The 13,891-nt window shown below is 42.1% G+C and overlaps 1 protein-coding gene across 3 annotated transcripts in view; it reads left to right on the top strand.

Moving 5' to 3' along the window:
• The window catches only part of LOC127633754 (exocyst complex component 6-like), a 113,723-nt gene that overhangs the window by 79,349 nt on the left and 20,483 nt on the right, over positions 1-13,891 (top strand). For all 3 annotated transcript variants that reach the window (XM_052113036.1, XM_052113037.1, XM_052113035.1), the window contains one exon: positions 8,860-8,933. In XM_052113036.1, coding sequence (XP_051968996.1) covers positions 8,860-8,933 — 74 coding nt within the window. The remainder of the gene's footprint in view (positions 1-8,859; positions 8,934-13,891) is intronic.

The raw sequence follows: 13,891 nt of genomic DNA, 5'->3' as shown, positions 1-13,891 counted from the left end.
TAATTTTCTCATGATCTCAACGTAACAAAAGTTGTTTTCTGGAGATCTTGGCATAACAAAAGTTGTTTTCTCTATCACAACTTCATTTTCTCATGATCTCAACATAACAAAAGTTGTTTCCTTTACAAAAAGCTTCACTATGATGCTGCGCTTGTGCTAAGCGCTATGGGGAACAATCCCAGTTATGACCGAACTGTGAATATGTGTGTAACACGTCAATGAACATTGACCGGAATTTATAGCCTCGGCTGATGTAATCATTAGATGCACCTGCGGCCAGGCTATAAATGGATACGTCACCAGGTGTCGTCAGAAACTCTTTTTTTCAGAGCGATTCTGTGTATGTGTGTTTTACAAACCCTGTCAAAACTTTCTTTCCTCTGTTAGGAGTTAGAATTTGTTAGGCAGTGTGCAGTGAACCTTTTTCTCTTTTCTCTTCTGTTTAGAAAATATTATATATATATATATATATATATATATATATATATATATATATATATAAAAGAAAAGAAATAAAGAGAGAATGACTGAAAGCCGCAAACGATTTTTGCTCTGTTTGTTTGGGGGAAGAGCACGCTGCTCTCTCGTTGCAGCAGGGCGGGTGCGAGCACTGCGATTTGCTTTAACAGGCAAAGTGCTTCGCGCTCGCCTCGCTTGCTTCCGGGAGTCAGCACTCACGAAATAAAAAAACGAAAAAAAACAAAGATCGTTCGTGGGGCTCTTGCATGGATTTGGCTGAGGAGCAAGAGACGGGTTGATCCCTTTCTCTCGCTCTCTCCCCAAACCCAGCTGGTCCTTCACATGATCTCGAAGCGCGTTCCGACGCTTCTTCGGATCATGAGGAGGATCGCGATTCTCTTCCCACCTCTGAGCTTTCCGTCCGCGATAAAAAAATCTATGGAGGAATTGCTCGATGTTGTTACTCGTGCGGTTGCCAGATTGGACTGGCCACGCGAAAAAGAGACCCCCAAACCCTCTAAATTAGGGGATAGATTTTATCTTCCAGTCTAAGAAAGGGAATGCCTCATGAGTCCCTTCCCTTCTTTGATAACCTCCATGAAGAGCTTTTTCGCTCATGGAGGAACCCTTAAAAAAAAAAAATTCTTCCCGTGTTCACATACCCTCGACGTCATTATATTCGACTATCGTGGGTGCTGAGGCACGGGGTATTCTGTGATGCTGCCGGTCGGAGAGACGCTTGCGGGCTATCTCTCGTCGGGCTCGGCATCGTCACTTAAGAAGCCCTCTCTCCCCTAAAAGCCTTGAAGGACAACCTCCACTTTAGTGGGAAGGGCTTATCAAGCAGCAGGTCAGGCTGTTGCTGCTCTACACACTATGCTGTTTTACAGGCGTACCAGGCTGACCTCCTGGACGACCTGAGTGTGGGTTCTGCGCTTGACGAGCAAGCCTCAGACCCGCCTTGGTCCTGTCTGAAGGGAGGCTCAAAAGCAAAGCGTGGCGAGTCGTGCTCCTCCTCCCAGGGATTGGGGACAGTCTCGCCGCCCTCACCAGCCCCCGAAGCAAGACCTCAGGACTATAATTTCTAGTAAGAGAAAACACTGACGGTCTTGCGCCTAGATTAGGGGGTAGCTCCCCTCGGGACGGGGCACGTGCTTCACTTCACCCCTCCCAGTTCCCCCTCGAAGCCCCTCCATTCCCAGCACCTCTTGGTGTTTCAGGTTGTAGAGGCTTCCGTCAAAATTGGGTGTTTTTGCTGTTCCTGCATTTTATTCAGGACGCAAAACACTCAACAACCCCTCAACAGGAAGTGTTAAAATATAATACCCATCTCAGAGATCCTGGCAGCGTGAAACTTCTGCCAGATATATTCTTTTCTGTGGGTCTTATAAGGGCTTATGTTAAAAAAATAAAAACTCAATCTCCTGGTTAAAGGAGCCATGGTATTTGTTCCCCTTCCAGAGAGAGAGTTAGGTTATTACACTAAATACTTCCCGTTTCCCATAGAGGGTGAGGGGTGGCGTCTGGCTTAGATCTTAAAGCTTGAACTGCCCGTGGGTGTTCAAGTCCAAGATGATGCCTGTCAAGACGGTCATGTCTCAAGCCCTACAACTCGTTTGGCTGGTCACCATCGATCTTATGACGCACTTCTTTACTTAATTTAGAAGTTCTGCCACAACATGGAACGTTCCTGAGGTTCGCTTCTGGGGCGAAGTCTTCCAGTGTCAGGTTCTTTCACTCGGCCTAGCCCTTTTTACCCGCACATTCACAATGCATGTAGCGCTGGCTCCTTGCGACTCCAGGGCATCTGTATTCTAAATTATGTAGACGACTGGCTGATCCTAGCGCAGTTCCAGGAACTGTCAGTTCAGCACAGGGACATCGTCTTAGCTCATCTGTTTCTCTGGGGTTGAGACTCAATGCCAAGAAAAGTGTCCTCTCTCCCACTCAGAACACTGTCTATCGGGGCATCGTATGGAGATTCAATCACAATGCGGGCACAACTGTCTCCCGCTAGGATTGAGTCCATTCAGATCACCCTGAGCAAAGTCAAGCTAGGTCAAGATTGCACTGTTATCAGTATCAACGATTTCCAGGTCTCAGGGTGACCGCGTCCATGGTGATCCCTCTGGACCTTCTGCTCATGAGACCGTTTTTGTTGTGGCCCAAAGCCAGGGGATTTCTTCCAAGGGCCAAAACCCCTAGACTAATAAGGGTTATGCGCCTCAGGCTTCGTTCCCTTTCTATGTGGTTCAGACCCCGGTTTTCTGCCTTGGATCCCACTCTAGGTGCGTCTTGTTGTCACAGGCTGCTAACGACAGACGCCTCCCTGACGGGCGGGGTAGCGGCCTTAAGTGGTCGTCCAGCTTAAGGGGATAGGAGGGTCGTCAGCTCGGTTGTCACGGTCACTGTCTCGGGTTGACTGCTGTATTTCTCTCCCTGAAATACTTCCTGAGGCTGCCATGTCTTGGTGCGGGTGGACAATACAGCGGTAGCCCCTTACATAAACCATCAAGGAGACCCACGTTCTTGTCATCTGTAATTTCTGATGCGTCGGATTCTCCTTAGGGCCCAGGGCAAGCTCCTGTCACTCAGGTCAGTTATATCCCTGGATGCCTGTATGTGGTAGCAGATTTACTGTCCAGACAGAAAATACCAAAGGGGGAGTTAAGAACTCCACCCTAAGGTAGTAGTTGCCCAGAGTTCGCCAGCAAGGGTTTTTGCCTCTTACTGATAGCACCGCGCTGGCCGAACAGGGCTTGGTTCTCTGAGCTAATTACTTCCCTCGACGGCTCGCCTTGGGCGATTCCGAACAGGAAGGATCTTCTATGTCAGGCACAGGGCAATATTTCATCCCTGCCCCAAATTGTGGAATCTTTCATGTTTGGCCCCTAAGGGTACCAACTGAGGGAGATTTCTCCTGAGGTTATCGAGACCTTTTTAAATGCCGGGCTTTTTCCACTTGGAACAAGTTTGGGTGAGATCTTAGGGCAGAAGAGGACCTCTTCGCCTCTATGAATAGCGCAATGTCTCCTCTACTTCTCCCTGAAATCACCCAGCCCCCTTGGGTCTGGACGTTAAGACACATACATGACCCAGAATGCGTCTGTTTGCGTTTCTTTCCCCGGTTTCTCTGCTCCCGGTAGTCTTGGCAATGTTCACCAGCAAGGGTCTTGCCTCCTATTAATAGTGCTGCGCTGGCCGAACAGGATATGTTTCTCGGAGTTAATACCTCTCCTCGACGGCTCGCCTTGGGCGATTCCGAACAGGGAGGACCTTCTCATCCTTGGCCCGAATTGTGAAACCTTTCATGTCTGGCCCCTAAGGGTACCAAATGAGGTTCACAGGGTATTCTCTTGAGGTTATCGAGACCATTTCAAGTGCTAGGGCTCCCTCTACTTGGGCTGATCGTAGTAACGCATACATAGCACAAATGCGCCTGCATTCATTTCCATCTACTAAAGTTCATATTACAGAACCAGCTAACTGCCAGTTTACTTCAGTTCTGGATTTTCTGTAGAAAGAACTGTCAGCGGGCACTTGCAAACCCACATAGCCACACCCATAGGCGAGCCACTGCCAGGTTCTATGTGGCCACTGCGGTTTGCCACGGCTTGGTGGGCGGGGTGCCCTCAAAGAGGCATCCTCATTATTGCCCGGGCCTACGAGGCGCGCGGTCAAGCTTCACCAGTAGGTTTTAGGGCACACTCTACCAGAGGGCTCTCCTCCTCTAAAACCTTGGCTAGAGGTCTCCCTCTGCAGCAAGTTTGTGATGCAGCAGGTTGTCCTCTACGCACACATTCATTAGATTTTTATAGTTTGGATGTTCTGCCACTCCGGGCTCTTATGCCCTTGAGTCGACATCTCAAGCTCATGTCTGGACATGTTTGTGATGCGGCAGGCTGGTCCTCTCCGCTCACATTCATCAGTTTTTATGACAAGTTTGTGTTGCGATAGGGTTCTCTTCGCACACATTCTTTGAACTTTATGGGTTAGATGCTTTGCTACTCCGGACTCTTATGTCCTTGAGTCGACATCTCAGCCCATGCCTAAACAAGTTTGTGATGCGGCAGGTTGTCCTCTCCGCACACATTCATTGGACTTTTATAGTTTGGATGTTCTGCACTCCGGGCTCTTATGCCCTTGAGTCGACATCTCAGCTCATGCCTGAACAAGTTTGTGATGCGGCAGGCTGGTCCTCTCCGCACACATTCATCAAAATTTTATGGTTTAGATGTTTATGCTATGCTCTACATCTCAAGCTCATGTCTGAGACCTCTCGCGTTTTTGTGAGTACACTGCACAACCACAGGGGTCCGGACAGCCGGCATGGGTATTGCGTTCCCCATAGCGCTTAGCAAAAGCGCAGCATCATAGTGAAGCATGTGTAACCCTTGTTCCCTGAAAAAAGCGGAACGAGATGCTGCGCTTCTTTGCCGCACTGGGACATCCCAGGACTGCTCTTCAAAAAGAAGTATCTGACGACACCTGGTGACGTATCCATTTATAGCCTGGCCGCAGGTGCATCTAATGATTACATCAGCCAAGGCTATAAATTCCGGTCAGTGTTCATTGACGTGTTACACACATTATTTCAGCTTGGTCACAACTAGGATTTTTCCCCATAGCGCTTAGCAAAAGCGCAGCATCTTGTTCTGCTTTTTTCAGGGAACAAGGGTTACACATGTAACCCGAGATGTTTTCTCATGATCTCAACATAACAAAAGTTGTTTTCTCAAGATCTCGACATAACAAAACTTGTTTTCTCGAGATCACAACTTAATTTTCTCATGATCTCAGCATAACAAAAGTTGATCTCTTATGATCTCAACGTAACAAAAGTTGTTTTCTCGAGATCACGACTTCATTGTCTCGTGATCTCAACATAAAAAAAGTTGTTTTCTCATGATCTCAACATAACAAAAGTTGTTTTCTCGAGATCATGACTTGTTTCTCATGATCTCAACATAACAAAAGTTGTTTTCTCGAGATCTCGGCATAACAAAAGTTGTTTTCTCACGATTGTGACTTAAATTTCTATCTTTTTTCATTATTTCAACTAGAGGTCGACCGATATTGTTTTTTTCAGGCCGATGCCGACGCCGATCTTTTGAAATCCGGGTCGGCCGATGGCCGATTAATGCTGCCGATTTATTTTGGCCGATATTTGGCCGATATGTGCTTGTTTTTAACCTCTTATTTGAACCTTTTATTTGAAAGATAAAATGTAACACACATAATTACTTAAGATAGACAACATTTCTCAACAAATACATTTATTGAACACTTGACCAATCTGCACTTGTACACTTAAATTAAAAATGTATAATGTAAAAACATATTGTATAAATAATGTATAACAAATATATTAAATAAACAAAGCAGGTGTTACTGAACTGCTCCGAGACACGAAGGTTGAGATCCAAATGCAGCTTTAATTAAGGGGCAATCCAGACACGTAATCCAATATTCAGAGCATCCAAGAGAAGCACAGTCATAACTAGGGATGGGTATCGTTAAGGTTTTAATGGTATTACTATCTTACCGATACTGCTTATCGATCCGGTACTTTAACGGTATTCTTAATGGTTCTTTTTGTTTATATATATATATATATATATATATATATATATATATATATATATATATATATATATAAATATTAAATTTTATTTCAGGAAGGTCTACTAACATTACTGTTCAGGTGTGGTCTAAAAAGAAATCTAATAAAGTAATCAATTTTAAAATAACACTGCATAGGTTATCATAGATAGATTAATCCTTATTAATGCAGAAGTTATTCATTCAAGAGCTGTAAGTGATTTTCTCTTTGCCTTTTGTTGTTTGATTCGCAGTGGCTCAATCGTCACACGTTTAATAGACAGCTTCCCCTTTAAGACCGAGTTCAGATCTAATAAGCTCCTGATGCAGCATATTTTCTCCCCAACTATTTCCATAACTACGTCCATTTAAGACATAAACTGTGTTTAAGTGAATCTCCAAGCCAGTTGTTTTGACATATTTTTGTGTATAGTTGATCGTTTAGATGCATGAAACCCAAAATAGCCTATACTTTGCTTGTCTCTTTGCGGTGTGTTTCGGAGCGCGCGCCGCCTTGGGAACGGTAGCCTATCTCTTGCGCTCTTTTTATTATTAAACGCGTCCCGCAATTTAGCAACAGTAGCTAGACTGCATTTTACAACAATCACCGATCGTGCTGATTCTGACGTTAAGTTTTGAGTTTTAGGGAGAAATGTCAGTGCACCGCTGTGAAGGGAAGGAAGTTGTGCTAGACAGAATGCGGCTTATGTATAAATATTCTTTTTATAATCATTGGAAGGCGAAATCTAAAATAAAATCAGACTAATAATCACATATCTAAACCAGGCTATGTTTGAATGTTTAGTTCTGTCACTCATTATGCTGGGCTCGTGTTGGGCTCGTTTTGTGCTCGCTGTGGCACCGCGTGAGTGAGTTCTCTCTCTCTCTCTCTCTCTCTCTCTCTCTCTCTCTCTCTCTCTCTCTCTGACTGCGAATAGCTAAATTGCATCACAGACAAATGGTTTCATATTATTATACATAGAAATGGCTGGCGAGATAAAATAACTTTCTCTTTATAGCAATAAAGAATGTATTTTCTTAATTTCTCCAGTACTGACAGCAAAACCGATAACGTCCGAGCTTACCAAAGCCAGTCCTTCACTAGCATATACTGCGTTGGTATATTTTTATTACTTATTTATCTGCATTGAGTGACAACCCTCTCAAATATAAGACACACAAACAGAACAAATAAAAGTCTCAGATTCACTGTCTGTAATTGCAAAATTCTTGCTTATTGTGACATGATAGCAACCCTTCTGCTGTGATAATGCAACTTCAACTACGCTATCAATATCCAAAGTAGCTGAACGTCATGTCAACTATCGCGTTTGTCACGTTTTTTCTTGAAGTTGGCAGTAACATATCAAAAGTTTTTAATTAAATCTAAAGAAGTTATACAAATTTAACCCTTACTGTTTTCTCCAAGGAACTTAGCTCCTTCCTTAGGCACTGGATGAGGTCTGCTCACTCTGCTGGAAAATGACTCTAGGGGCAGTGTGCGTCGAACACGTGTTCCACAACAGCACTAGGCTGCCCACAGATGCGCCTGCCTAATAATCGGCTTGATATGCATGGATATTGGCCGATGCCGATTATGTAAAAAATGCAAAAAATCGGCCCATTAATCGGTCGACCTCTAATTTCGACTTATATTTCCCATGAGAAAACGTCTTTTGGAGCCTGGAGAAGCTAATAACATAAAAGGCACATTATTTTCATCTTCTGTTTATTGCAATAGGCTTCTCTATATCAAGGAGATGGGTTTGATCTCAGTTTTATTTAGCGACTCACAAATCTGCTGACCTGATCTCTCAGTTGTAATCTGGTATCTGTGGAGTAATGATGGGAAAATTAAGTTTTCTGAAGCAAAGGGGCTTTCATTACAAACATATTGAAATTGGGTGTGTACTCAAAGCTTCTGTACAAGAATGATTGTACTTTCATTTGTTGGTCAACTAGCAATAAATCTGGAATTGATTATCAACGCTATTATGTCGTTGTCTTCTTTATAGACTGAAGTGTTTATAAATAAATATGTAATATCCAAGTGACGACTCCAAGGCTTCATATATGAGTTGAGAATTACTGAGTTCTGTTAAAAATAAAAATATTATCTGAGTGTAAATTAATAACTGCTTATTAACATCTAGATTGGAACATAAATATGCTTGTGGAATGGGCTGTTACATTTTATTAAAATGGGTATGAAATGTGCTTAAGTGACTGTATTGGGTTCAAACTTGTACTGGGATTTGCACAGCTTTGAACCACATACCAAAGCAGTCATGGGATTTTCCGACGAATGAAGCTTAGGACATCACAGATCATGTTTTTTTCCCAAAATGATTAAAGATTCGATATAGTGCTTCAATGTATGCAATGCTTCAATGGCACAAAGCTATTTCAGCTGCCGTCAGGCCTTGATCAAGAGAAAAGAGAAGCACACCACTTTGAAAAAAATGCTTATTCTGTGGAATGTTCTGGGTTCAATACAAGTTAAGCTCAATTGACACCATTCATTGCATAATTTTAATTACCACAAAAATCATTTCTAGAAAATGCAGGTTACAGTAAATACTAATATATATTATCTATATACTGTATAGATAATATATATAATTATATATATATACTGTCGATTGACCTAAACCTGTATTCAACCCGGAACATTCCTTTAATATATCATCCATCCTTTATTTACATAAGAGTTTGATTTAGGATCTTTACACAGTGCACTCCAATTAATGCTGTGTTCTGTATCTACATGACTAAGATGTTTTCCTGTTCCTCTCTCAGTGTTTGCCAGTTCTGAGCCTGTGCCAGGATTCCAGGGAGACACGCTACAGTTGGCCTTCATTGACCTCCGACAGGTACATAACACTTTCAGACATGACTATGCTTGATCCACAGCCCCTGTGAGTGGTGCTGAGGGGCTGGGTGGAGACCATACAGCACGCCACTAATAGATTAACTCTACCTGAACACACTTACCTTCAGGAGGGGAAATCACTTAGTCGCAATGGGTTTTTCCTCTTCTTCTTCTTAATTTTTTTTTTGCTGCTTGGAGTTTGAACTCTTAATCTGGGCCTCAGGTGCTTAAGGTATAAAGCTGAGGTCATCTAGAGGTTTCTTCAAAAGGTATGCCATATAAAGAGAAATAATTAGGGTGTGTTGTTACTAACGCTCAGTAGAAAACTATTTTAATCCCTCTTTTTACAATTTCAGAAGGACAAATGCAAGTATGCTAAAATCGTCTATGTAAAAAGCTTTCAGGACACTTGAAGCTTTTAAATGGTTTCAATTTTAACTGATATTTTAGATACCAGAGGCCAGATTCACGAAAATGTTCTTAAAATAAATTCTAAGAAGATTGAGTGTTCCTCAGTGCAATTCTTTGAAACTTCCTAAGAAGTTCTCCAATATTTTCTCCCTTAACTTTTCATAAGAATAAGATGACAGGCCATTGTCTGATTTCACTAACCTGCTCACGAGGTTGCCTTGTCTAATACAACAAATTCAGTACTTCAACACTGTTTAATAGAAACGATAAATGTATCTATCTATGAAACTTTTAGCAACTCGTTATAATTTTTTACGTAAATGATGGATTTCTAGTGAATGGTGGCCAGTTTCTATGTACTCTATAGATCACGGAGAGCGAGAGAGAGAGAGCGCTATATTGAATTGACAAGCATAATTGGTCCCCATATTAAGAATGAATCCTCAAAACAATACATTTATATGATTTGATAGCTGAAAATAAAAATAACATAAAACACAAAACAATCTAAAACGTGTTGTGGATGGGGGCTTGGGTAGCTCAGCAAGTAAAGACACTGACTACCACACCTGGAATCGCAATGTCGAATCCAGGGCGTGCTCAGTGACTAAAGCCAGGTCTTCTAAATTGGCCCGGTTGCTAGGGAGTGTAGTCACTTTGGGTTAACCTCCTCATGGTCCTTATAATGTGGTTCTCGCTCATGGTGAGTTGTGCGTGGATGCTGAGGAGAATAACGTGAATTTTTGGGCATGTATTAAATAATATTTTAAATGTTAGTTAAAATTAAACGTGTAGTAATATTTCTGAGCAGAATTGCTGAATAATGTACAGTATCTCACAAAAGTGAGTACACCCCTCATATTTTAGTAAATATTTGATTATATCTTTTCATGTGACAACACTGAAGAAATGACACTTTGCTACAATGTAAAGTAGTGAGTGGTACAGCTTGTATTACAGTGTAAATTTGCTGTCCCCTCAAAATATCTCAACACACAGCCATTCATGTCTAAACCGCTGGCAACAAAAGTGAGTACACCCCTAAGAGAAAATGTCCAAATTGGCCCCAAAGTGTCAATATTTTGTATGGCCACCATTATTTTCCAGCACTGCTTTAACCCTCTTGGGCATGGAGTTCACCAGAGCTTCACAGGTTGCCACTGGAGTCCTCTTCCACTCCTCCATAACGACATCACGGAGCTAGTGAATGTTAGAGACCTTGTGCTCCTCCACCTTCCATTTGAGGATGCCCCACAGATGCTCAATAGGGTTTAGGTCTGGAGACATGCTTGGCCAGTCCATCACCTTCACCCTCAGCTTCTTTAGCAAGGCAGTGGTCGTCTTGGAGGTGTGTTTGGGGTCGTTATCATGCTGGAACTGTTGTCTTTGTACTCCTCACCTGGTTGCCGCCACACACACTTGACACCATCTGAACCAAATAAGTTTATATTGGTCTCATCAGACCACAGGACATGGTTGCAGTAATCCATGTCCTTAGTCTGCTTGTATTCAGCAAACTGTTTGCGGGCTTTCTTGTGCATCATCTTTAGAAGAGGCTTCCTTCTGGGACGACAGCCATGCAGACCAATTTGATGCAGTGTGCAGCGTATGGTCTGAGCACTGACAGGCTGGCCCCCCACCCCTTTAACCTCTGCAGCAATGCTGGTAGCACTCACACGTCTATTTCCCAAAGACAACCACTGGATATGATGCTGAGCACGTGCACTCAACTTCTTTGGTCGACCATGGCGAGGCCTGTTCTGTGTGGAACCTGTCCTGTTAAACCGCTGTATGGTCTTGGTCACCATGCTGCTGCTCAGTGTCAGGGTCTTGGCAATCTTCTTATAGCCTAGGCCATCTTATGTAGAGCAACAATTCTTTTTTTTCATATCCTCAGAGAGTTCTTTGCCATGAGGTGCCATGTTGAACATCCAGTGACCAGTATGAGGGAGTGTGAGAGCGATGACAACAAATTTAACACACCTGCTCCCCATTCACACCTGAGACCTTGTAACACTAACGAATCACATGACACCGGGGAGGGAAAATGGCTAATTTGGCCCAATTTGGACATTTTCACTTAGGGGTGTACTCACTTTTGTTGCCAGCGGTTTAGACATTAATGGCTGTGTTGAGTTAATTTGAGGGGACAGCAAATTTACACTGTTATACAAGCTGTACACACTACTTAACATTGTAGCAAAGTGTCATTTCTTCAGTGTTGTCACATGAAAAGATATAATCAAATATTTACAAAAATGTGAGGGCTGTACTCACTTTTGTGAGATACTGTATATGTATCCTGCTATATTTGATGACAAATTGTGATTCTGAGATGTTTAAAGCGTCAATCTTGTGACAATGTGAACAAAAATGGAACAAATGTCAAATTATTAAATGTGACATGTTATTTAATCAATATGATTAAACATCATGTTGGCAATTTTTAATAAGCTGTATTGAGTGCAAGTTGCCATTCATAAGGTAAAAGGGCTTGTCAAGTACCCTTAAAAGGCCAAATTTGAACCTTTTCCAAAGTTACATTAAAGTACCATAACACTGAGGTCCAAGTTAGTCACCAAGGGTACATATTTGCCTCTTATAAGGTACATGCTGTAAGAGTTCTAATATGTACCCATGTTAAAGTTACACAGGTGTACCTTTGAGGGTACTGCCCCAGTGACAAACCATTCTACAATTTTTGCAAATTTGTTCTGACAGTGAACATGAAAGAACACGTCACATTTGAAACAACCCAGTAAATGTATTAAACATCTTACCTTTAGGGATATAAGTCAACTTTAAGGTTATACAAATGTTTTTTTATTCATCCCCTGTTCTCCCCAATTTTGGAATGCCCAATTCCCACTACTTACTAAGTCCTCGTGGTGGCACGGTTACTCACCTCAATCCGGGTGGCAGAGGACAAGTCTCAGCTGCCTCTGCTTCTGAGACAGTCAATCCGCGCATCTTATCACGTGGCTCGCTGTGTATGACACCGCGGAGACTCACAGCATGTGGAGGCTCATGCTTCTCTCCGTGATCCACACACAACTTACCACACGTCTCATTGAGAGCGAGAACACCTAATCACAACCACGAGGAGGTTACCCCATGTTACTCTACCCTTCCAAGCAACCGGGCCAATTTGGTTGCTTAGGAGACCTGGCTGGAGTCACTCAGCACACCCTGGATCCAAACTCGTGACTCCAGGGGTGGTAGTCAGCGTCTATACTGAACTGGTTATCCTAACTTTAAGATGTTATTTACAACAATTTTTAAGACATTTATTTATTTTTTTCTAAATAGCAATCTTAAGAAAAATAATTTTTTTCAGGAATACAAAATATTCAACTTTTATCTTAATTTAGAAATTAAGAAGAATGGTAGTTAAGAAGAATTTTCTTCTTAAGAACGGTTTGTGATTCCGGCCCCAGTGGTGTTTGCTGTGGTTATTATCACTATTACTATAGCTCATACTTAAGGTCATTAATTGTCATACACAATATAACAGCAATTGTTGTTGACATAACATCGTCATGGTGTAACTTTACACAGTAAAGGTTAGTAAGCGATCTTATCACACTAAAATCATGTTTACACAAATATTGTTTACTTCTTGTGGCTAAACTTTTGAAACAATGAGTATTTTAATGTTCAAAAATTCCTTTGTAAGTGCCTCACTGTAACACAGATTTTATTAAATTTTTTAAGAAAAGGCAAGTTAATTAATTTTTGTGGTAATCAACATACTCCACATATTTTGTTGATTGAGCTCAACTTGTATTGAACCCGGTATATTAGTTCAAATGAATAAATGCACAGTCCTGGGTTGTGCAGCATGCCATGCATTGTTCCGGTGGCATCTTTCAGCATGTCACAACTGTGGCCGCTTGCTGAGATTTCAGCTCGATTACCATTAGCACAACACGGCTTTGATCCTCGGCTGGTTACAGGAGGATTTGCTGACAGCTTCTTTCAAGTGCACTCAGCGAGCATTGACTCCATTCAGACAAAGGGAGCTCAGAGAGGGTCATAGATAAGTAGAGCAGAGTGCCAGCCCTGCCTAAGATTATCTTCCCATCATGCACGCAGATCAGCCGTAGAGCTCCTATCGTAGACTGGCGCGGGGTCTGGGTATCACTCTTGACAAGAGCCACAAGCTGCATGGTACAATCTCTAGAACTGATTTCTAAGAGGATTTGATGACACCAAACGTAGAGGTTACAATATCCCTGCCAATTACCCAAATGCTAATGGAGACTCTTGTTTACTCTCGTATTTTAAGCTTCTTTTTTAAAGTCCATGTTGTCTGTAATGTGATACTGTGCAGCACTGCAGATGCTTGTACTAATACTGATTAAAAGCAATGTGCTCATGTCACTTAGACTAAAATGCCTGAGAATCATGAAATATCTGAGAGCACATTTGAGCAGGCCCAATTCATTTTTACCTGCATTGGGAAGAACCAACAAAAAATACACTACTATATTTTAGTTGGTAATATGACAGTAGTTTTGACTTTTCTAGTAACAAGCTACTTTTTCC

The sequence above is a fragment of the Xyrauchen texanus genome, chromosome 40, assembly GCF_025860055.1.
Source record: "Xyrauchen texanus isolate HMW12.3.18 chromosome 40, RBS_HiC_50CHRs, whole genome shotgun sequence".
In the NCBI taxonomy this organism is placed as follows: Eukaryota; Metazoa; Chordata; class Actinopteri; order Cypriniformes; family Catostomidae; genus Xyrauchen; species Xyrauchen texanus.
This window is presented reverse-complemented; position numbering and strand designations above follow the sequence as displayed.